This window comes from Dermacentor silvarum, chromosome 10 (assembly GCF_013339745.2).
Source record: "Dermacentor silvarum isolate Dsil-2018 chromosome 10, BIME_Dsil_1.4, whole genome shotgun sequence".
Lineage (NCBI taxonomy): Eukaryota > Metazoa > Arthropoda > Arachnida > Ixodida > Ixodidae > Dermacentor > Dermacentor silvarum.
In genome coordinates, this window is record NC_051163.1 from 56,815,503 (window position 1) to 56,837,849 (window position 22,347).

At 47.7% G+C, this 22,347-nt stretch overlaps 1 protein-coding gene and 1 pseudogene across 2 annotated transcripts; both read right to left on the minus strand.

Annotated features, from left to right (window-relative positions):
- Window positions 1–15,251: 15,251 nt before the first annotated feature.
- On the minus strand, window positions 15,252–18,567 carry LOC119431558 (skin secretory protein xP2-like). Of its 2 annotated transcripts, XM_049657006.1 has the most exons (5): window positions 18,436–18,567; window positions 17,998–18,111; window positions 17,560–17,673; window positions 16,892–17,005; window positions 15,252–16,162 (listed from the first exon to the last, which is right to left on the minus strand). In XM_049657006.1, exons 1-5 carry the CDS (start codon window positions 18,536–18,538, stop codon window positions 16,101–16,103), a joined length of 507 nt encoding a protein of 168 aa, XP_049512963.1. In that variant the 5' UTR covers window positions 18,539–18,567; the 3' UTR covers window positions 15,252–16,100. The 2 variants fall into 2 exon arrangements, with proteins under 2 accessions (XP_049512963.1, XP_049512964.1); XM_049657007.1 differs by lacking the exon at window positions 17,998–18,111.
- Window positions 18,568–19,934: 1,367 nt separating this feature from the next.
- Window positions 19,935–21,455, minus strand: LOC125940616 (uncharacterized; annotated as a pseudogene).
- Window positions 21,456–22,347: the final 892 nt, after the last annotated feature.

Consider the following 22,347-nt stretch of genomic DNA (forward strand, 5'->3'; position numbering starts at 1 on the left):
TGGGGTATATAATTGAATCAGGACGATTTCCTTACTTAATCCTTAAATTTTGTGACTTCATTCCTTTAGCTACTCAAAATTTCCCAATAGTGATTCTTTTTAGACTCCGATAATCTCTCTCTTAAGTCACTCGATTCTTGGCCGATCCCTCATAGTGGGTATGAGTCACTCTCGGAGGCAAGCAAGCAAACAATCAAGATTAGGAGCTACAGTAAAGCAGATTTAACAGAACGGCATTAACCAGCAATACACCTTTTTTTGCGATTATTTTCCTTGCGAACACAAAACACTGCTAACTGGTCAGCTCTTAGTACAAAGATTCATGACAGAATGAAACGGTTGTAAATTCACTAACTAGGAAGCAGCCTTTCACAAGTTTGGACGGGTCCGGCATGTTTATTATGCACAAAAAAAATGTGGCGTTGAGCGTCTTCACGCTGTAGACGACAACACGAGAACAAGGTGAGAGCAGGAGCCAACGATTCGACAAGTGGACTTGTCTTCTTCAAAGCGACATATGCTCTCCTCGGCACAGTATATATAGGTAGGGTTCTTCTAAAGGGGAGAGAAGGTAAGGCGGGTGGGTGAGGTAGCGAGCGAGAATGTGTTAGCGGCGAGACTGTAGAATTGAAAAGAAAGCTAATGCGCTACTGATAGTCGGTGGAGGAATTTGAGGGAGTGCCGTGTGTTAGCCGGTTGACGTGTCATTGTAGGTTCCTCTTTTCGTGGAAGGGTCCTGGACGACGGGGAGGGAGTGGGGGCGGTATCTGCTCCGTTGGAGGTCAGTGCACTTGCTGGAGGTCAGTGAACTCCAGCGTAGCTTGCACTGGAGGCGCAATGCTAAAGAGACAGCGGAGCTGATGGGCACCTAGTTAGTCCTGGCTTTTGGGCTAGGCTAAGCACCACCAAGTCACCTCGAGTATTTTCTAGGATTTATTGATTGTTGATCGATTATCGATTAGCTATTTATTGGCTATTGATTGGCTATCGCAAGGTATCGGCCACGTATTTGGGCTAGGCTAAGCACTACCAAGTCATCCCCAGCACTTCCCGGAATTTATTGATTATTTGTTGATTATCAATTAGCTATTGATTGGCTATCGATGACTGACTTAGCTTATGTAGTCCCAACCATGCTTAGCTAGACTTAGCCAGGCTCCGCTTCACTAGTTCACAGGGGTTTGTGCCATTTTGCTTGGACCATTTCTGCACTACCGCCAGGATCGGCCCGCAATATTTTCCGACGCATCATGGACTTACGGCCGGCTTGAACAGCTCCCCTGTTAAAATCGTCGACGCGCGCTGTATGCTTATGCGTGAGAGAAAGCGTGCCTTTGTCTATGTACAATGAACATTTTGATTCCTAACGGCCATCTATTGCTTTGACGCCTTTATTTTTTTTTTTTCTCCTTCTGCGTGTTAACTCCCGTCTACACTTCAGTGCCCCCAATATTAAATCGCTGTTTGTTGTGGCATTGTGGCAGAACGAAAGTTCGTTGCGTTTACTGCAGCGCATGCCCCCACCCCAGTCGGCGCAATAGAATGGCTGAGCGACAGTGGATCTTGTTGCTGGTTCCGCATACTACTACTACTGCCTCGCACTCTTGAGGTAAGTATAATTACAGAGCACCACGTCGTCAGGAACGGGGGCTTCGTGTCTTGTGTCTGAACACCATTCATCGTGTGCTGCCCACAAATAAAGGCCGACGAAACGTCCTTGCGTGTCCATGCGAAAGCGGAAAAGGAGGGGGGAGGGGGTTCGTTGTAGAGAGCACTGTGAAATACAGTTATGCAGAGAACAGTGCCATTCGACGTCTGCTGCGCAGCTAAGAGCAGGCGTACGTGCCGACATCTTTATAAATGAGCGTCCGCGCCTCTGCGGTTATACTCTTCTTGCAAGCTAAAACCCTGCGAGGGCGGAACGAAACAGGAACTGGAAGTTTGCCTAGGCTTCGCGCAGTGAGATAATGATGTGGCACACTGAGAATGCTGGAGTGGGTCCCCACATAATCTTCGATGACTTAACCAAGGCCGTCTAGGTCGTAGGCGAGTATCCCATTCCGGAACCAGACAGTGCGTGCCTGCGCGTGCCTTACGGGTTTCGTTTTATTCTTGCGGAGATCAAAGTGACAATAACGATGCATCGTATTTTCCACATTTTGCGAGGTTCGTTCTAGGTATTCGTACAAACGAGAGCATGCCAACGCTAGCGCGCTGGCGTGGTCAGCAGTCGTATTGCATATATATATATATATATATATATATATATATATATATATATGCAGGGTGCCCCATCTAAAGGTAACCAATGCTTTAAAAACGACCGTGTGTGCTAGGAAGCTCAAAACAACTCAGTGGTTTTGAGAATCGCGTGGCCTAGCCTGCGGTATTTTTTTTTTGTTTTGAACAGTATATTAATTAGTATAAACTAATTGCCTAACATTTTAAATATTGGCTTCACCAAGTGCCAATACGAAAGTTGTAGTTCACATTTTAAAATGGCCGACTGAAGTGTTCGCAACTAAGCATCATTGATGGAGCTTCTTGTAATTGCCTTTAAAGAAAGTCCGCGAAATACAAATAAATAAATAAATAAAAGTGCGTGATAGCGCCACTATTTCAGCGCTCCTAGACGACCGGTCAAGAAACGCAATCCGCTTATCTCTACAGTGGTTCCGGGATGGGCTTGGCGTTTCCGGTGGCCGCAAGATACGTGCCAGCAGCTCACGCGAGATATGATTAAAGCCCCTCAATCTTACAAAAGTAGCGCCATTCTTAGATCTTGCCGCCACCGCGCTCACCCCAGCATTTCCTTCTCTCCGCCTCCTGTCGCCCCAGCCTCCTCCATCCCCCATTGGCCAATCTGTGTCACGTGGACGCACGCGTTGCGCTTTTGTATATATATTTTTTTCTTTCCAGCGCGCTCCTACCGCCATTACGACCCAGTGATACGAAATTGATCTATGCGCGATCGGAGTTTACCGCGGATTTCCTCTGGTGGCGCGTAAGCCGTCGTCTGCTTAAAATCCCTATATATGAGAAAAGTACCGCCATCCTTAGATCAACGCCGCTTCGCTCTCTCCTGTATCTTCGATTGGACGATGATAGCACTCGCTTTGACTTCTTTATATATATATATATATATATATATATATATATATATATATATATATATATATATATATTCGCTTCAGAGCCATGTTGAAAGTCACTCTGCGCAGCCGCAGTCTCCGGCGACGATGGCGGCGCGCGCCCCGCCTGAAAGCTTCAACGTGGACTTTCTAGGGCCGCCACCGTCGACTTGCTTTCGCAAGCAAAAAATAAAGAAAAAAGCGAGCGCTTTAGGAGAGGAGACGGCGGAGGAAAGAGCAGATGGCGGTACTTTTACTATATAGGGACTTTACGTCTGCTACGGCAGGTTTGACATAGGCGGCGCCACTGTCGAAGACGTGATGGCCGCGCCGAGCGAGTCGGCCACTTGCAGTGAGCCATTTAAAAGCGTCGAAATTTTGATCTACTTTCCGCCTTATATGCGTTGTTGTAAGCCGGTATTGACTAAGAGTGTTACCGTCATGGAGGAAGGAAACAAAACAGGAGAGGCCCTGACGTCACTTTTTTGAAGCCGGAAGTGCAGCCATGTTGGTGTGCCACCTCTCTTTGCGCCTCCAATCAGGAGTTCTGAAGCTCACCGGAGCAGATAGGCGCGAACTTTGAACTTGCATTGTTACGACCCACCGGAAGTGTGTGCTCCTAACGCGCGCCAAAACAAAGCCTACAAAATTTCTGTAGCATTTTTAGTGAAGCAGACGCGCTCCTGTGTTTTTCCGTGGCACGTTGAAGAAGACGACGAAGACCCGCGCCGTGATTGCTTGAGTGTATCTGTTGCTGGCCGACACTCACACTCACAGAATCAAAACACAAGTTTCAAGCTTACACACCACACTCCAAAGTCAGCTTTTCTCGCGAACAAAAGGTGCTGCGGGAAAGACACCGGCGGAAAAATCTTGTCTCACTTTTCAGAGACCGCGAGCAGCAGTGAAAGCTTCAGGAGCGCGGTTGCCATAGCAACGTTGACATTTGGGGTACCCGTCCCAGTGCTCCTTTGCGAAAAATAGCACGTGACTTCCGCCACACCTTCTCCAATACGTTCGTGCTGGCCAGGGCCTCTCCTGGGGTTTCCTTCCTCCATGGTTACCGTGGAACGGAGGAGGAGGGAAGTGGATGGCGCTACTTTTAGACATTGAAGGGCTTTAGATATAATCGCGAACGAATAGAAAGCATGGCAATTGTATTTTTCCTTCCCGATTAAACAGCTCTGCGGTCAACATTTACTCAATTGCCCGAGCTCTTTTTTTTTCCTTGCGTGTTCGGGCGCTTCATTCCACAAGTGGAGCGAATGATATGCTTATGCCACGTCACGTCGACGCGCGACACACCTTCATCACCGCCGCTCGCTTGCTGCGCCGGATCGCAACCGATCGCGATGATCGGTTGTCTGGGGGCGCTGAAATAGTGGCGCGCTGTCACGCGGTTTTTGTATTTCGCGGGCTTTCTTTAAGGGCAAGTACAAGAAGCTCCATCATTGGTACTTAGTTGCAAACGCTTCAGTCGGCCATTTTCAAATGTGATCTAGAACTTTCGTATTGACACTTTCATGGACGAAGCCAATATTCAAAAGTTAGGCAATTAGTTTATACTCATTAATTGACTTTGCAAAACGAAAAGAAGATAATACCGCAGACTAGGCCACGCGATTCTCACCTCCACTGAGTTGGTTTGAGCCTCCTAGCACACTCCGTCGTTTTAACAGCAGAGCTGTTTAAGCTTGGCAAATTTCCGGTGTGCAACGCTAAAACTGGTTGAGCGAGGAGGAGCCACGTCTCTCGCGAGCATGTCCGTCTCATCGAATAACCCAGCTCAATGATAAGAATTATGCTACCTGCCACAGGTGCACACGATGTAAGCACCGAAAGCGCTTACGTGTCCTCTAACGCTGTGGCCAAATGGGGCCCAGAAATGAAATACCGCATTCCTCACAAGCTCAAAAGAAGCCAAACAAGCATGGTGCACCGGATTCGCCTTGGTGTCGCATTCACGAATCGTTATAGACATATGATTGGTTGCAGTGGCATTAGCCCCAATTGTGAATACTGCCAGGTACCAGAAACACTTGATCATACATTCTGCGTTTGTCCCGCGTACGCACAAGAACGACAGAAACTGGTCTCTCAAATTGCAAAAGTCGATAAGAGGCCCCTATAAGACGAGTTTCTTTCAGGTCCTTGGACCAATGCAAACAGCGCAGCCCTGATAACCAGTGCCGCTTTAGTCTATCTACAAGCCACTGGACTGGACACACGGCTTTAGAGATGCCACAACGTTGTAAACTTGTATATCCACACCTCCTCCTCTCATCATCATCATCATCATTCATTAACCTTTTTCCTCCCCGTCCCTCTTCACCAGTGTAGAGTATAGCAGGCCAGAGCAAGTTACAGCTCAGGCCGACCTCTCTGCCTTTCTGTAAATAAATTTCTCTCTCACTACAAAGCTTCGTGTCGTCCACCCAGTCAGCGTATACAATATCCACCGAAACATGGCGTTATATACAGCATTCGTAGTAGTGCTATTTTAGAGTAATGGTAGTAATGGGAGTAATGGTAATTTTGACAGCAGGCCGCCGCCCATAGCGGTGCTTCAACACCATTGAAATCAACTGACAGGCTCGTTACTTCGTATATGAAAGGCTAGGGACGTCACTTCCCACGTCGCATGAGTTACCTTCTGTCTCTCCGCTCAGGTATCTTGCTAGATCGTCCAGGGTTGCGGGCCTGCAAAGGCGTTTCGAAGTGATATTGGCTAACGCTTGCCATGCCATCTCCCAGACCTCCAGGTCTGCTGAGGTCAAGAGCTCGAAGGCGTTGTCGATACGACAGGTGTCGCTCGTCTCAGCGGCAAGGGGAATGCCTGGTGACCCGTCCGGCCGCAGAACTACCATAAAGGTACTCGTTTGCCGCGTTTCCTGGCAGAAAAAGTGTCCTTTTGATTAGCGGTCGGAGGGTGTCGTCGAGGCGTGCCCACTCTGCTTTCCCCACAAGCCCGGACCGCATGGCGAAGTGCGGCAAAGACGAAATTTTTAGCCGCATCAGTCATCTGCCAAGGGACGAGCATGTAGTGCAGCAGGACGCGTCCAGCGTCGATCGCCACGTTGACCGTGCTGCTGTCTGGCAACAGAGAGAAGCCGACAGGGTTCCCTAGAAATAACTGGCCCTCGAAGTGCCCTAGGCAGGGGATTTCTTCTGTGCTGACTGTGAACGGCATCGGCCGGGTGCCAACGGGGCTTTTTTTTTTCCCAGAGAGATGCAGGCTTTTGCATTTCGCCGGATTGAGCTGAAGTCCTACTTAGAGAGCCAGGTTTGCCGCTACGTTAATGCGGCTCTGGAGTGTCCCTGGGTCGGCCGCCAGCGGCGTCAGATGATCAGCGTAGGCAAACACGTTGTGCTGCTTGTCACCTCCATTAACTGCCCGCACGGCGAGGTCGATCACCAGGTTAAACAACAGGCCACTCAGTGAGCATCCCTGGCGAATCCCGGCTGAGATGTCGGGATTACTACGATCAGATATTAGCCCAAAAGGCCGACCCACGTCGGCCATGTCTACGTTCGCACCACCCTCTCTTTGTCGGTGTTCCGACCGCTTGCGTGCCTAGTTTCCTGCCGCTCTCCCAAGGCGGCGGAACCGTCGCGCGTGCATATTTTTAAGCAATTTTATGGAAATCCATCCAGAATAAACGCGCTCCGGAAAGGGCTCGTCGTCGACGGGCCGATTCTAGCGTGACAGCTTCCGGAGCCCAGGCGAAACTTCAGCGAAGAGCCGCAGACCCCGAGTTGAGGGAGCGCAATGTTGAGGCCAAGCGTCAGTGAAGAGCCGCCGACCCGAGTTGCGGAAGCATGATGTTGAGGCCAAACGTCAGCGTCGTCATGCCCTCCAGTAACCCGACCACGGTCGTGCACGCCTCGGCAAAGCTAGCGCCAACTTGCCCGGTGCGATGGTCAGGTTTCTACGCGAGTTTCTCAACCGGAATGTTCATGATAGACATGTTCGGTTGTGTGATGCTCAACGACGATACGCCCATTCTCATCGTGGGGGCAATATTCACAACAGCAGACCCACCATAGACACAGCTTCGCTGGCTTCCATCTTGACAACAGTGGAAGGGCTCTGAATTTTTTCATAGGTCTAGAGAATGTGTTCCGCCAGAGCCACGTGTTCCCGTGTTCACGTTTTTTATTTTTTTTTTTGAACAATGAGCGACGCAACCGGTGGAAATGCTTAGTCTTCCGCTGCTACTAAACGAGCTGCCCGAACAGAGGCTTAGCGCCACTTCCGAGAGGACCCTGTGTTTCAGAATCAAATTATTTGCCACAATATATGGCGAATTCAAAACACCTAAACAGCTGCGCTCAAAATTCGGATTCGGAAGTATCGTAATCACCGGTGAATTCTCTTTTACAGCAAAGCTGTATATGGCTAGGTTCTGGCGGATCGCATCCGCAGACAAAATGACGCGCAGAACAAAGTGGGCCGATCCTGGCCATAGTGCAGAAAGGGTCCAAGCTCAATAGCAAATACCTCTGTCATGTGGGCCGATCCTGGTCATAGTGCAAAAAGGCTCCAAGCTCAATGGCACATACCCCTGTGGGCTCGGGGGCCTATATAACGCGCCCTTGAACTATACCCTGGTCACACGTGGGACCCAAAGAGACAAAAACAATGCGCCGGAGCGATGAACGCTGTTGCCCAAACGCTATAGTCTATGACGATACGTGTCGAAACGTCAGTGATAAAACGTAATAGTCTATCAACCAATAGCTGCGTCTCATTCTCTCTTGACATAGCCATTTCCCTAGTGACGTCATCAGTTGCCCCTTGGACTTGGTATAGGTAAGACCCGTGTCGCTCGCTTCGAAGAGGAAGAGCGCGCCTTCAAGGAGCGCCGGCGCGTTCCACAGCGCGAATGGATGCGAAAGCAACGAGAAGCCGAACGCGCAGCGGCCCAACGTGCTGCGGCCGATGGTGCAAAGTGGGGTGAGTCTAATTGCCTAAACTCGCTTTCACTCGCACACACAGCATACGCATACGGCGCGCGGCGACGCAACGGAGTTATGTGTTGTGTCTTTTCAACCATTTACCATAACCACCAAATTATATATATATATATATATATATATATATATATATATATAATTAAACAAAACCAACAGCTTCGCTGGTATTCCATATTCACATAGTAGAATGGCTGTGAATATTTTTCGTTACGCGCAGTTTCGCCAATGCCAACATAGACCCCCAACGCTTTTACCCTAATATTTTTAGACTGACACAACGAGATCTCATTTCCCAATAAGCCCAGCGTTTACATTAGCAGCGCAAAGTCATTAAGCGGTGACCGGACTTTAAATGGCTCGGCTCACTTTCACAGCTGATAAGGCCTGGGGCGTCTTGCACGACCATTTAATAACAAAAATAATGAATTCAAGAACCTGTACTTAAATGTTCCCTCGACAACTCCTACTCCGCATTAGAACGCGTTCTTAAATTCGTTATTAAATGTTCGCGCAAACCGCCCCTGGAGCATTGCGGTTCTTGTGGATGGAGTTCGTAATGAATTGCTATATGCTATCGCAGCCAATAGTGCATGCGACACCCAGGCGTTCGATACTGCTGGTGGAGCCAGATGTTTCATGCGAAACGCTACCTGCAGTTCAACACAGCCGCAACAATCACTCTAGGAAACTTTGCAACTAACTCACAAATATTTCTTGAAATCATGACCAGCAATAACTGCATTATAGAAATCTTTCACGTACCCGTAAACAACGACAGCCTTTTAGTTCAAAACGCCTCCAGCACGTATTAGAAAGAGCGACAACGCGATCTTATAGGTCCATTTTTGCGATAACGCGTTCTTGGCAGTGTGCTCGTGTGCTCCGTGTCCTGATAGTCTCGTGCGTGACCGTTGGCGGCGCTGCGAACAGGCACTCCGCGCCGGCTAAATATATCTTCATTTTCATGCGCTTGCCCGCGCTCTGACTGAGTGCTCGCGTAACACGGCGCTCTGAAATTACGATCTGTATTTTTTTCTAGTGCTATTTTTATAAATGCCAGCATCGGGAGGGCAACAGACGTTATATATTGAATGTATCTTCCACGTAACCACCCGACGTAGTAGCCCAGTGGCTATGCCGTTGCGTTGGTAAACTCGAAATCGATTATTCGACCTGTGGTCGCGGCGGCCGCATGCAAGAACGCTCGGCGGCCGTGAAATGCAAGAACGCTCGTGTATAGTTGGATTTATTTGCACGTTAAATAGAACCACATTGTCAAAATTAATCCGGAGTCCTCCACTACGGCATGCCTAATAATCCCATGGTACTTCTGGCACGCAAAATCGCCGAATTGCGAATAGCAGCGACGCTGGCTAGGTTCCAGGAGATTGCGTCCGTAGAAAACCGGAAGTGTAGTATAAAACATATTCGGACACGTCGCGCCACCTCGTGGAGTCATACGAAAACGCCGAGTTGGCGGCGTTTTCAACTTCGGATTGTAAAAAAGTGCGCATTATACCGCGGTTTTCGCCGGATCTTACGTTTGCTTATTCATTACGTGGCGTAGATCACCCTAGAGACCACAAGCACGAAGATCGGACAAATCCTGTACTTTTGTGACCTCGTGTAGGCAGTTAGCGTCGGATTATCCTGTGGCGCCTTGTCGCCTACGGATTGCGGCTTCAACGTGCATCAACAGTGCATCGCCTACTGCTTCGCTTGCGATGGCACCACCTAAGACAACTGCTGCGCTAAAAGGCGCAGAAAAGCAACGACGTCGCCGGGTGAATCGCGCTTTGCGAATCGCGCTGCGAGTTGAGTTCACGAATCAAACATGCAACAGCTTCTGTGAAGACTCGTTTCACTTGCGTGTTCTACCGATTCCTATGAAAGAGGAATCAACCATAATTTTTGCTCACGGACACGGACGCGCAAAATGCCACCCACCGAGAGGCTAACAGATTCGTTGTAATATAGTGTGTGTGTGTGTGTGTGTGGCAGGAGGGACGGCGTGCGTGCTCGCACACTCATATTAAATGAAACGACCGCTTTATGGTCGCTTCGTTAACTTGGTAGGTACCAAAATTGCTATAGTATGACAAGAGTGTATGACGAGCATAAATGATAGGTCATGACATGCGTGTCGTGTAGGTCACGAAACAGCCGCCTACGTCTTGGTGCTCTCATGGTCGTTTCGTTAACTTGGTAGGCTACTCGGACAGTGCTTCGCATAACATCAATTCCCACAGGGCGTGGGATCTGCCGGCATGTTTTTTTGTATACTCAATGAACCTCAACCTGAGACATTTCTATTTTACAGAAAATCAATTTATAGCTACATTATATCTACTTCTGGATATGTTCCTACAATGTAAAAGCATGCAACCACCCTTCTCATTTTAATGCAGCGCCTTAACTTATGTGGCAATCCATGCAGCATATGGCTTCGCATAGCATTCACAGATGCCTACTCCTCGCTCATCGCAATTCTCAGAAGTCGCGAAAGTGAAGTTTGTGGATTAAGATGTACAATTGCGCACCTTCTTTGTGAATGTTCTCGTTACAGTGTGCAAACAACCATGGCCTGCGCCACCGCTCGACTAATCTTACAATCGTCCCCTTACGTGAAGTGATCGTTGAACCCTATAATCGGTCTAGGTTGCATTTTAGCGCGTTGCCAGCGCTAGAATGCTTTTTTAAGAAAGAATCCTACTATACGTGTTCATGCTAGAAATCGCGTAATCTCATGGCGGTGCCCAGCGAAGTGAACACACTATCACGTCTCCATGGGTCCCTGGTCTCCGTGGTGCGATCGGCAATGAACTCGCTGTCGGGGAGGCAAGATCGGCATTCTCTATTCCGCTGATGAAATGCGGATTGCCTACTCGCGACTTGGCAATAACTCTATGATCCAGGCACTCATGCAGGTCCTTACTATATTATACACATCTTGCGCTGACAACACCCACAGAAGTCTGCATGCAATCGACCCAGATGGGAAATTCCGTATGCACTCGCAGGCTACGCGGAGCCAAGCGTCACTACTAGGCAGGATTCGGCTGGGCGTTTTGCTTTCACCCGCCACTACGCGCACCTCATCGGCCTGTCGAATAGTCCCGACTGGAAACACTGTCAGACGCCTGAAACGCTGGGACACATATTATAGGATTGCCCAGCATATAAGCGGGAGAGACGGACGCTGGACACTTTCCTAGCCAGCGTCGGCAGGCAACCACTGTCGGAGGGTGCTATTCGCGGCCCATTGCCTGAAACTTCAATTGCAATGCAGACAACGAAAGCGATGTTGAAGTTCCGGCATGACAAGGGTCTAGACGAGCGGCTTTAGTAGGACCACTGTCTTACGTACATAAGCATTTACTCCTTCCCTTCTCCTCCTCATCACTCATCCCTATACTTTCCCTCTCCTTTCCCTCTTCCCCATTGCAGAGTAGCAGATTAGAGCGCACCAGCTCAGGTTGACCTTTGGCTCAGGTTGCCTATATGCCGTAAATAAAATATCTAACCTACTAAGTCTATCGCAGTCTAGCATATTGCCTCTCTCCTTGATGTTTACTTTCTTCATCAAAACGTCTGTCCCTATATTGTACAGCTACCTATGTCTGTAACGACTCTATCAATACCTTCCCTGCTTTTTTTCCACCAATTACTAAACGTATGTTGCTTATCTCCACTGCTGACCAATTACTGCTTTCGTCCGCTTTGAATCCCGGTGCTTTTGGAAGGCGGACGCTTCCTCCGGGTTTCACTGGGTGGACATCTTCGCATTCCAGTACAATGTGCCGAGTCGTTAGCGTATTTTAGCTGCAGCAGACGCATGCCTCATTACGTTGCGAATAATTACTCCAATATGTTTCACTCTGGACACGATGCGTCATCTGGCGGCTCCGCTGTGAAGTTCGAGCGTGGCTTCCGGGATGCGCGTCGGTGAGTGCGATCGGTGATAATTGTTTCAAAACCTATGGGGCTTTACGTGCCAAAACGACGATCTCATTATGAGGCACGCCGTAGTGGGGGACTCCGGAAATTTAGACCACTTCTGGTTCTTTAACGTACACCTAAATCTAAGTGCACGGGCGTTCTTGCATTTCGCCCCCATCGAAATGCGGCCGCCGTGGCCGGGATTCGCTGATAATTGTTTCGCAGTGCCTATTCTGTGGACCAGACCACAGGATAAACTCGCACTTTATTCTGTCGACCAAACCACAAAATACACTTCAGCGTTATTTTGTGGACTAGACCACAATATAGGTATAGAGAAAGAATTTCAACAAGAGGGGACACTCTTGTTGAAATTCAGCCCACGCACATGCGCCGTCGATACCTGGACAGCACGGCGGTGGCGGCTACTGCCATTAATGAGAAGTCTTGGTCACTTCACGGGGTTTGGATCCATGAGTAGCTCTATCAACACTTTACCAAACAGTAGCTCAAAGAGTGCTTATTCAGGCAGATAAATGTGACAAACTGCCCATTTAGTATTTCCTTCGCTGTTGTTACAGATATAACTTAAAAAGACGCGTGCCTGAAACAAATATTCCCACAAATATTATTAACTCTTTCGAAATGTGGTTATGTTCATAAAATATTCCATCGAGAACTTACTATATTGCCAGAGTGATATTGCATGTTCCTTAATGTGGCATGCACGAACGATCGCTTGGTAAGATTTGGCTCCATTGGCAGTCGACAGACGGGCGCTGTATGGTCAAGCGTTTCTCAACACCCAAGTCCCGCTGTTTTGTCCCTTTCGTTTCCCTCTTTCGCTCGACGAGGGAATACACTGTAGTTCTTTTAGCCAATCAGCATCTTGGATCAGGTGGCCATATCCCGCACGTGATGTGTCGTCGTTTCCCGCCGGGCTCCGCCTCCAATCTTGCTAGGTCGCCCCCGAACACAGGCTGACACCTTGGGAACCGAACGTTGATGTCGTTCCCCCGGGATTGCCAGACACTGGCCCCCTTCAAGATTCGCCTCTCCATAGCGGTCAGTTCGCGGAACCAAGGAGGGCGGTGGCTGTCTCGAAAGGGCGCCAGTCCTCGTCGTGGTTCGGGCGGCGCTGGTAATTCACGGAACCGCACCAAAGGGGCGACGCTGCCGTTTAGCGACGCATGAGGTAGCCCGGAGACCAACTGCTAATCCCTCAGTCCCAGGTGACAATTCTCTCGGTGCCAGGTTGGCGCGTCTGAGTCGGCGCCGGCCTCCTTTGTCCCGAGAGACCGCCAGACACAACAGCACGTAGTAGTGACGCTGAAGAAAACAGTCGTAAAACCGTATGACGAAACTGATTCGTTATTGGGGGAACCTGTGCCATAGAGAAAGATATTCAACACGAGGGGACACTCGACAAAAACTGGTAACAGGAAACGCGTCACCGTAGGTCACGCTGTAGTATTGATGCCGAACGTTAGCTACGGCGAGCATCGAAAAAAAGAAAGTGAAATTAAGTTAACAGACATTGATTTATTTTTAAACTCTTTGCCGCGAAAACTAAAACGTTTTGCGTACAAATGAACTTAAACTTTGCGACTTATTTTTCTTGCCTTATCTAGTGACAGGCCAATGACTCGCCAGATGCATGCGTCATCCGCCAGGCACTCCCCCGAAGCCAGCGAGGATGGCTGCGCGCGCGTTTGAGCACTCGCGCGCGGTGACCCGTCTGTCTCGTTCTTTTTTTTCTTTTTTTAAATGTAACCTGGTTTATTGGGCTCTCGGCGTATTCTTGCGCTCCTTCTGCACTGGGACAAGACACCACTGCACTGTTGGACTACGGCAAGGTGAGAAATCTTGTTTCACAGTCCGACGCAATTAGGCTTACGGCGCGGGACCGAGACTTAAGACGCAGTTAGCGAAAAACAGCTCGGCCATCCTGGCGCAGTTAATTTGAGTTAATGAATCGTGCTGGGACATATTTCCGACGCTATCTAGGGGATTATTGTAATTTATTTCGGTTTTTGAGGCACACTGGCCGCATAGGGCGCCGTGTCGGAGTTAGCGAGAACTCGGCTGTGGTGCGTAGTCTAGTGCATCTTGCTAGGAGAAGTTTGTGCCGCTTTCTCTGACGCCAGACATTACTGAAAAGTAATTTCGTTACTTTCCGTGGTACTTTTGAGGCACGCTGGCCGCACAGCGCGCTGTGACGCAGTTAGCGATAAGCAGCTCGGCCGTGGTGATAAAGTTAGTTTGGCGTGTAATGAATCTTAGCGGGACAAGTTTGCGACGTTTTTTGTGGCCCCGCAACAACATATACCTTATTTCGGTACTCACGCCTGTTGAAAACGCGATGGGCCATTGCCAAGAGTGATAACATGGGAGTGTGTTGCTGGAGCCGGCAGAGCGCGCGAAAGATAACGCCCAGGAACACATCAGAAACTTGTCATTCGAAAATTCCGTCTTCTAAAGGACTGAAAACAGGCTTTGCACCCGCGCATTTGTCTTGAGTGCCTGTTGCGTCCATCTCTGTGTATGTAGCGTACCGTCGCGTCGCCCGAGGCCGAGGATGCTTGGAAATCCGATTTTTCCACATTTTATGGTATTGTTTCGGATGAGTCGGGTATTTTCTACGCCATATATATATATATATATATATATATATATTTACACACACACACACACACATATATATATATATGTGTGTGTGTGTGTGTGTGTGTGTGTGTGTGTGTGTGTGTGTGTGTGTGTGTGTGTAAAAGCGAATTGCTTTTGTTAGTAATGCCGCCCATTCATCGCTTTCGCACGTTTCGCCTCTACACGCAGTATTCCCATGTCTGAATACCAAAATGACACATGCTTGCAACATGCTGTTACGTGCTTGTAAATGCTTGTAATTTACTTTTTTTCAGCTGGTGCCGTCCGGTGGAGCTTCATACGTGAACAACTGCTTACCTGGGGTCACAACGTTGGATGAACGCACAAAGCGCGGAACGAGCTTTTATATTGAGCAAAATAAATATTTCCACATTTCACAAACGTCTTGTGGCGTGCTAGCTTTCTTTCAAAATGCGCGCGCCCAAAACCGAAACCGGAAGTGATTTATGCCGGCCGCTTGGCGCGCTGCAGTCAATTCGGCCGCTGGGCTGTCAATTATGAAGCTGTCATTCTTTTCTACAGATCCTCCATCTGTTGCTAAACAGATGCAACTACGTGTACCATCTCGGCATCCATTATGTTTGTAAAGTGATGCATCTTTTTAACTATTGCTGTTCATAAATGTTTGCCGGCTGTGCATGTACAGAACAAATCCAGAATAGCTATCAAAGCACACAAATAACCATGTTAACGCAGATGAAATGTATATTTATTACAATGTATTTTTGGCAAAACAGTGATTCTGACAGGAGGGACCATGATGGTAGCGATGTCAGTGGTTTTGCAAGTACCATGGTTCCTACAGGTTTTGAAGGCCAAAATTAGAACTATTTTTTCCATAACACAATGGATACTGTTATTGCATCAGAAATACAAAAATGAGGTGGTGACAGTTGTGGCAACAATAACACAAGTGAGGGTGTCATGCATGTTTGGTGGCAGTCTCTGCAAAACCATGTACTTGATTTGGGCAAACGATCAAGACATGCACGTTTCAAATGTCTCCATTCCAGGCGGGAGTCACAACAGACAGAATCCGCCTTGCCAATAAGTTTTTTGCATGTCGGACAGAACCATGCCGGTTTTTTCTTCTCTATTTCTAATAATGACAATACGGAGAGCCAGGCATCATCTTCAAAGTGTGGCTTTATCTCTGCCAAACTGCAGGAATTGTCTAAAATTGCCGAGGGCACCTTTTTTTGGCAATACCTCCACCATGTGTTCTGAAATGTTTGTGCCATTCATTGCAGCTTCCAAACTGCAACTATCCACAAGTCATCCAAGCATCAGTTTCGCACGATCAGCAGGTGCCTTCTTAGTGAACGGAACTGGACGTATGCACCTCTGTTTTGTGGGATGACCGATAACAGTCTGCCCCCTTCCTTTTCACCTTCCACTGTGCTTCAATGCTGCTGTTAACTTGATGTAGCCAAGGTGGTCCACATAACCTAGAACCATATAACAGTTCATCAATATAAATAAAAGCTTAACAACAGTGAAATACTTTCAAGCAAGGAAACATAACTTATTCACATCTTTCTAAAGTAATAGCGGCAGAACCTGCTTACGTTTCATTACGTGTTGACCACCCAAATAAAGTAGCCATCCTTCTCTGCTGCACTAATCTCTTTTTACATTCTTTTCTTCCAAAGACAAATAGAGAGTGGAATCACCTTCCCCCTCCATCGCTGCCACTCGGGACCAAGCATTGTTCAAGTCTGCAGTTACTGAGCACTTTCTGGTGCAGTTGCAACCTAATGTATTTTCCTTTGAATCCCTGTTATTGCTTTGTTGTGTATTTATATGGTACCCACCCTCTCTGTAACGTCCTCTGGGTCCTGAGGGTAAACTAGTAAATAAAATAAAAAATAAAATAACGTGTAACTTAAGACAGAACTGACATCACTTGAGAAGAACCATGGAAATGTGTCACTGAAGGCAAGTACAACGCAGCTTACCACTTGCACTGCATGCTTGTTGCAATATTGCTGCAGGTGCTCCTTCCCAAGTGGGTAGTGACACGGGCCCTGCTGTGCCTTCGCCGGGTGCTGGTATGGCTATGGGCTGGCCGGCTGTTGCAAGGCAGTTTATTAAACACTTAATAACAATGCAGAACTGATATCAGTCGAGAAGAACCATGGAAATGCATCACTGAAAGGAAATGCAACTCGGCTTACCACTTGCACTGCATGCTTGCTGCAATATTGCTGCAGGTGCTCCTTCCCGAGTGGGTAGTGACACGGGCCCTGTTGTGCCTTCGCCGGGTGCTGGTATGGCCATGGGCTGGCCTGCTGTTGCAAGGCAGTTTATTAAACACTTCATAACGATGCAGAACTGACATCCCTTGAGAAGAACCATGGAAATGTGTCACTGAAAGCAAGTACAACGCAGCTTACCACTTGCACTGCATGCTTGCTGCAATATTGCTGCAATATTGCTGCAGGTGCTCTTTCCCGAGTGGGTAGTGACGCGGGCCCTGTTGTGCCTTCGCCGGGTGCTGGTATGACCATGGGCTGGCCTGCTGTTGTAAGGCAGTTTATTAAACACTTCATAACAATGCAGAACTGACATCAGTTGAGAAGAACCATGGAAATGCATCACTGAAAGGAAATGCAACTCAGCTTACCACTTGCACTGCATGCTTGCTGCAATATTGCTGCAGGTGCTCCTTCCCAAGTGGGTAGTGACACGGGCCCTGCTGTGCCTTCGCCGGGTGCTGGTATGGCTATGGGCTGGCCGGCTGTTGCAAGGCAGTTTATTAAACACTTAATAACAATGCAGAACTGACATCAGTCGAGAAGAACCATGGAAATGCATCACTGAAAGGAAATGCAACTCGGCTTACCACTTGCACTGCATGCTTGCTGCAATATTGCTGCAGGTGCTCCTTCCCGAGTGGGTAGTGACACGGGCCCTGTTGTGCCTTCGCCGGGTGCTGGTATGGCCATGGGCTGGCCTGCTGTTGCAAGGCAGTTTATTAAACACTTCATAACAATGCAGAACTGACATCCCTTGAGAAGAACCATGGAAATGTGTCACTGAAAGCAAGTACAACGCAGCTTACCACTTGCACTGCATGCTTGTTGCAATATTGCTGCAGGTGCTCCTTCCCAAGTGGGTAGTGACACGGGCCCTGCTGTGCCTTCGCCGGGTGCTGGTATGGCTATGGGCTGGCCGGCTGTTGCAAGGCAGTTTATTAAACACTTAATAACAATGCAGAACTGACATCAGTCGAGAAGAACCATGGAAATGCATCACTGAAAGGAAATGCAACTCGGCTTACCACTTGCACTGCATGCTTGCTGCAATATTGCTGCAGGTGCTCCTTCCCGAGTGGGTAGTGACACGGGCCCTGTTGTGCCTTCGCCGGGTGCTGGTATGGCCATGGGCTGGCCTGCTGTTGCAAGGCAGTTTATTAAACACTTCATAACGATGCAGAACTGACATCCCTTGAGAAGAACCATGGAAATGTGTCACTGAAAGCAAGTACAACGCAGCTTACCACTTGCACTGCATGCTTGTTGCAATATTGCTGCAGGTGCTCCTTCCCAAGTGGGTAGTGACACGGGCCCTGCTGTGCCTTCGCCGGGTGCTGGTATGGCTATGGGCTGGCCGGCTGTTGCAAGGCAGTTTATTAAACACTTAATAACAATGCAGAACTGACATCAGTCGAGAAGAACCATGGAAATGCATCACTGAAAGGAAATGCAACTCGGCTTACCACTTGCACTGCATGCTTGCTGCAATATTGCTGCAGGTGCTCCTTCCCGAGTGGGTAGTGACACGGGCCCTGTTGTGCCTTCGCCGGGTGCTGGTATGGCCATGGGCTGGCCTGCTGTTGCAAGGCAGTTTATTAAACACTTCATAACGATGCAGAACTGACATCCCTTGAGAAGAACCATGGAAATGTGTCACTGAAAGCAAGTACAACGCAGCTTACCACTTGCACTGCATGCTTGCTGCAATATTGCTGCAATATTGCTGCAGGTGCTCTTTCCCGAGTGGGTAGTGACGCGGGCCCTGTTGTGCCTTCGCCGGGTGCTGGTATGACCATGGGCTGGCCTGCTGTTGTAAGGCAGTTTATTAAACACTTCATAACAATGCAGAACTGACATCAGTTGAGAAGAACCATGGAAATGCATCACTGAAAGGAAATGCAACTCAGCTTACCACTTGCACTGCATGCTTGCTGCAATATTGCTGCAGGTGCTCCTTCCCGAGTGGGTAGTGTCATGGGCTCTGTTGTGCCTTCGCTGGATGCCGGTATGTCCATGGGCTGGCCTGCCATAAAAATGTACCGTTCATTTTCACAGGTGCAATGAGTGTCGTCACAAAATACGAAACTAGTGCCGAGGCATAAATGCAAGAAACAAAACACTCACTTGTACTGTCTATGATTTGCACGATGTCGTCTGAAGCGTCATGTGTTGCTATTTCAACAAGGCACACCTCTTTTCTTTCTTCGATGCTTTTTAATGCCTTCAACAGTTCCATTGTTTCTGATACTATCGCATTGGCAGTTCTGCAACAAGTGACGCAATATTTAGGAGAATTGTCGCAGCTTTTCTATGCTTCTGACACTCTGACATGACCTTTCTTGTAGCTAGATGAGAAAGCACGTTAGCTTGGCCAGCAACAGTTGGATCTGTGGCGAAGAGTCGATAAGACTAACTGTAAAAGCTTCTTGTCCATCTTGTTGGTGTTGCGTTGTCAAAGAACATTGGTAGGCCAAACTCTTTACGGTAAAAGAATGTATCTACATGGCAGGCGATTGCTTTGGATAGACAACAAGAGCAGCTTTCCTCAGACACTTCGAGATGAGCATACTCTTCTAAGGAATCCATTTCATTTGCTTTTTTCAGTTTCTTGAAGACTATAGCAAATGCATATGGTGTCAAGATGTTGCAGTATTCTTGTTCACAATGTGTTAAATTTGTCACCACTGGGGCCTTCAGCAAGGCTTCCATTGCTCTCTGATCCCGTTCAGGACGCAGACTGTTTTCAGGTCAGGAAACATCTTGTGGAGAGGCGTATACCACTTGACAACTTGCATTATCTTCTGATTGATGGCTTCAACATGGTTATTTGTGGAATTTCCAAAGGTTTTGGCTTGATGTTTCTAGCCTTCCACCCATTCATTGCGCATCGGGTGCCAATTTTTAATGAAATATTGAAGAACCTTGGCACAACCAGTGTTCTGCAAGCTTTTATAAGTCTCTTGGTATTCTTCTTCAGTTTGGGAGTAGCACAATTTCTGCAATGATCCCAGAATGTGCATCCTCATCTGACTAGTGACACCCATCTTCTCTACGGTCACCTCCCTTTTAAATGTTCGCAGGACATGAAATAAGCATATAGTGCTGACTGCACAGGGAAACAATCTTCAAGGTCTTTCTTTCTACAAAATCCTTGTCAGTCATAATAACTTTAGTGTCCGTGGTTGACCTGTTGCTCACATTAAACCTTGAAAACAATGCTTGTAATGTTGCCTCGTCCTCACCTGCACACAATATCAATGCCCCTATTTCACTCTCACCATATGGAATCCTCCACAAGGACAACATACAATGGCATCGGTTTATCATTGGTCTTATGAATGGCATCAACGAAAACAATCTCTGGAAAGTTCTCATATGCCTTTTTCATGCCACTATCCTGGTAGAAAAGGCCAGTCAGCACATCATCACTATCCACAAGAATGTCCCGTAGTGCCGCCAGATTCCTCCACACGTGAGGCAATGAAGTTGAGCGTTGACCATTTCACTTTCTCCGCCTGCATGTTTGTTGTTAAGTTGTGAAGGTCACGCAGGAGTATTCTCTTCCCACCATTGAAGAAGTGCCCTTGTATGCATTTCTTATTAGCTTTGAGTGCGAGAAGTTTCTTCGCTTCACCTGTTTCCTCTTCGTTGAGCCTTGTTTGGCGTGGCAGGTGCTGGAAACACTTCTGCAAGAAAGATGAACGAATTCAGGAACACATCTACTGCTGCATGTATTTACTTAATTTGTATGAAAGAATTGACCGAGGGCCCCAGCGTTCTTGTTAGACACAACCATATGAAGCCAACAGATATCAAGCAAAGCACAGCGTATCTTGTAGTTCTCAATTAAAGTGTCGTTATGGAAAAAGGGAAACTAATTTCTTGACTGACTGGCAGTGTAATAGACATACCTCACTCAACGTGTGAGTGTGTTCGTCAACACTTCAATGACTTCCAAGCATTTCCCATCTTTGGTGGCAAGGAAGGAAATGTGGGCCGGGCAGTTGATCTTGTATGTCCTGTATAAAATTGATACATAGGAGCAGTGAAGTTGCATTCCTGCTGCCACATACATTCACGGCTTTCCCACGCGGTGTATGCCATTCTTTTACCATGCTATACCCTCCCAACGCCATTATTTCACGATTCGTAAAAGGTCAATAAAGTGAATTAAATATGGGGAGGAGTCAATAACTTACGTTTGTTTAGGACGAGCACCTGTTGACACGGATTTGTGCGTTCTTCCGCCGTGCTTGCAGCCGTACGTCAGGCTGTAGTAGCTCAGGTTCTCGTCAATGGGGCGTCTGATGCCTTTCTTTCTTGCAGCATGGACGGTTCGCGATTGACTAATCCAAAATTCGGCGTAAACCGTGCGCTCATAGTCGGCTTATTGCCGATTGGAGTTCCTCAAACGAGGAGAACTTTTGTCCCGCTTTCATGGCATAAACCGCACAGCACAAACACGTGCTGACTTTCGACGTTAAGGTGCCGACTAGACTGGACAGCGCAGATTTCAATCGATCAATGCGCAACCGGCCGACAGGGGGAACTACCGCACTCCCCCACAAAATAAAGAAAGAAGTGTATTTCGTGGTCTGGTCCACAGAACAAAGTGAGAGTTTATCCTGTGGTCTGGTCCACAGAATAGGCCCTGCGTAATTGTTTCTTCGCCGGCTTCGCGCATGCGTGGATCAGCACTCGAAAGTGTCGGGCTGCTGTGTTCGAGGAACCCGTGTGAAGCGGGTCCGAATCCACCCAGCTTTAGAGAAAGTTGAAATAACTTCTTTGTTTTTCATTGAATGGCATGACAGAGGTCACGTACGCACATCATATATATACACACGTACATGCGTACGTACATGCGTACCGCAAAGTGGGTGGAGTTCACAGGGCAAGGTAATTCTAATCGCACTAAAACTAATGATCTTCAGACGCCTTAATCGTAGTAAGGCATGTTGTTGGGCTAGTTGGTAAAAAGATTCTGTGCTTTTGTGTGTGAGTCTATGTGTCCGTCAAGTCGTCTTCGCGCACTTTAAACATTTTGCAGAGCCTTAATCGTGTTTGTGTGCATATATCTATGAATAAATCAAGAACAGTTTAGTTTACACACACTGGTGAACTTGTAAGCATATCTTTTTATGTTCTTCCTATCCTTGTATATGATGTTCCTCCCCTAATGGGGAGCAACTTAACGTTATTGTAGTTGTGCTTACTGATGTATTTACTCTTTTAGAAAGTTGCATTTGTCTATATTATGCGAAACTACTACGCTTACTAGTACTATGCATTGCGCATGCCTTTTCTTCCTTATTTGCATTTAGCCAACTGTTTTCTTGCTCCTGCCAATTATTATTGTTTATGAGTATGCTATTTTC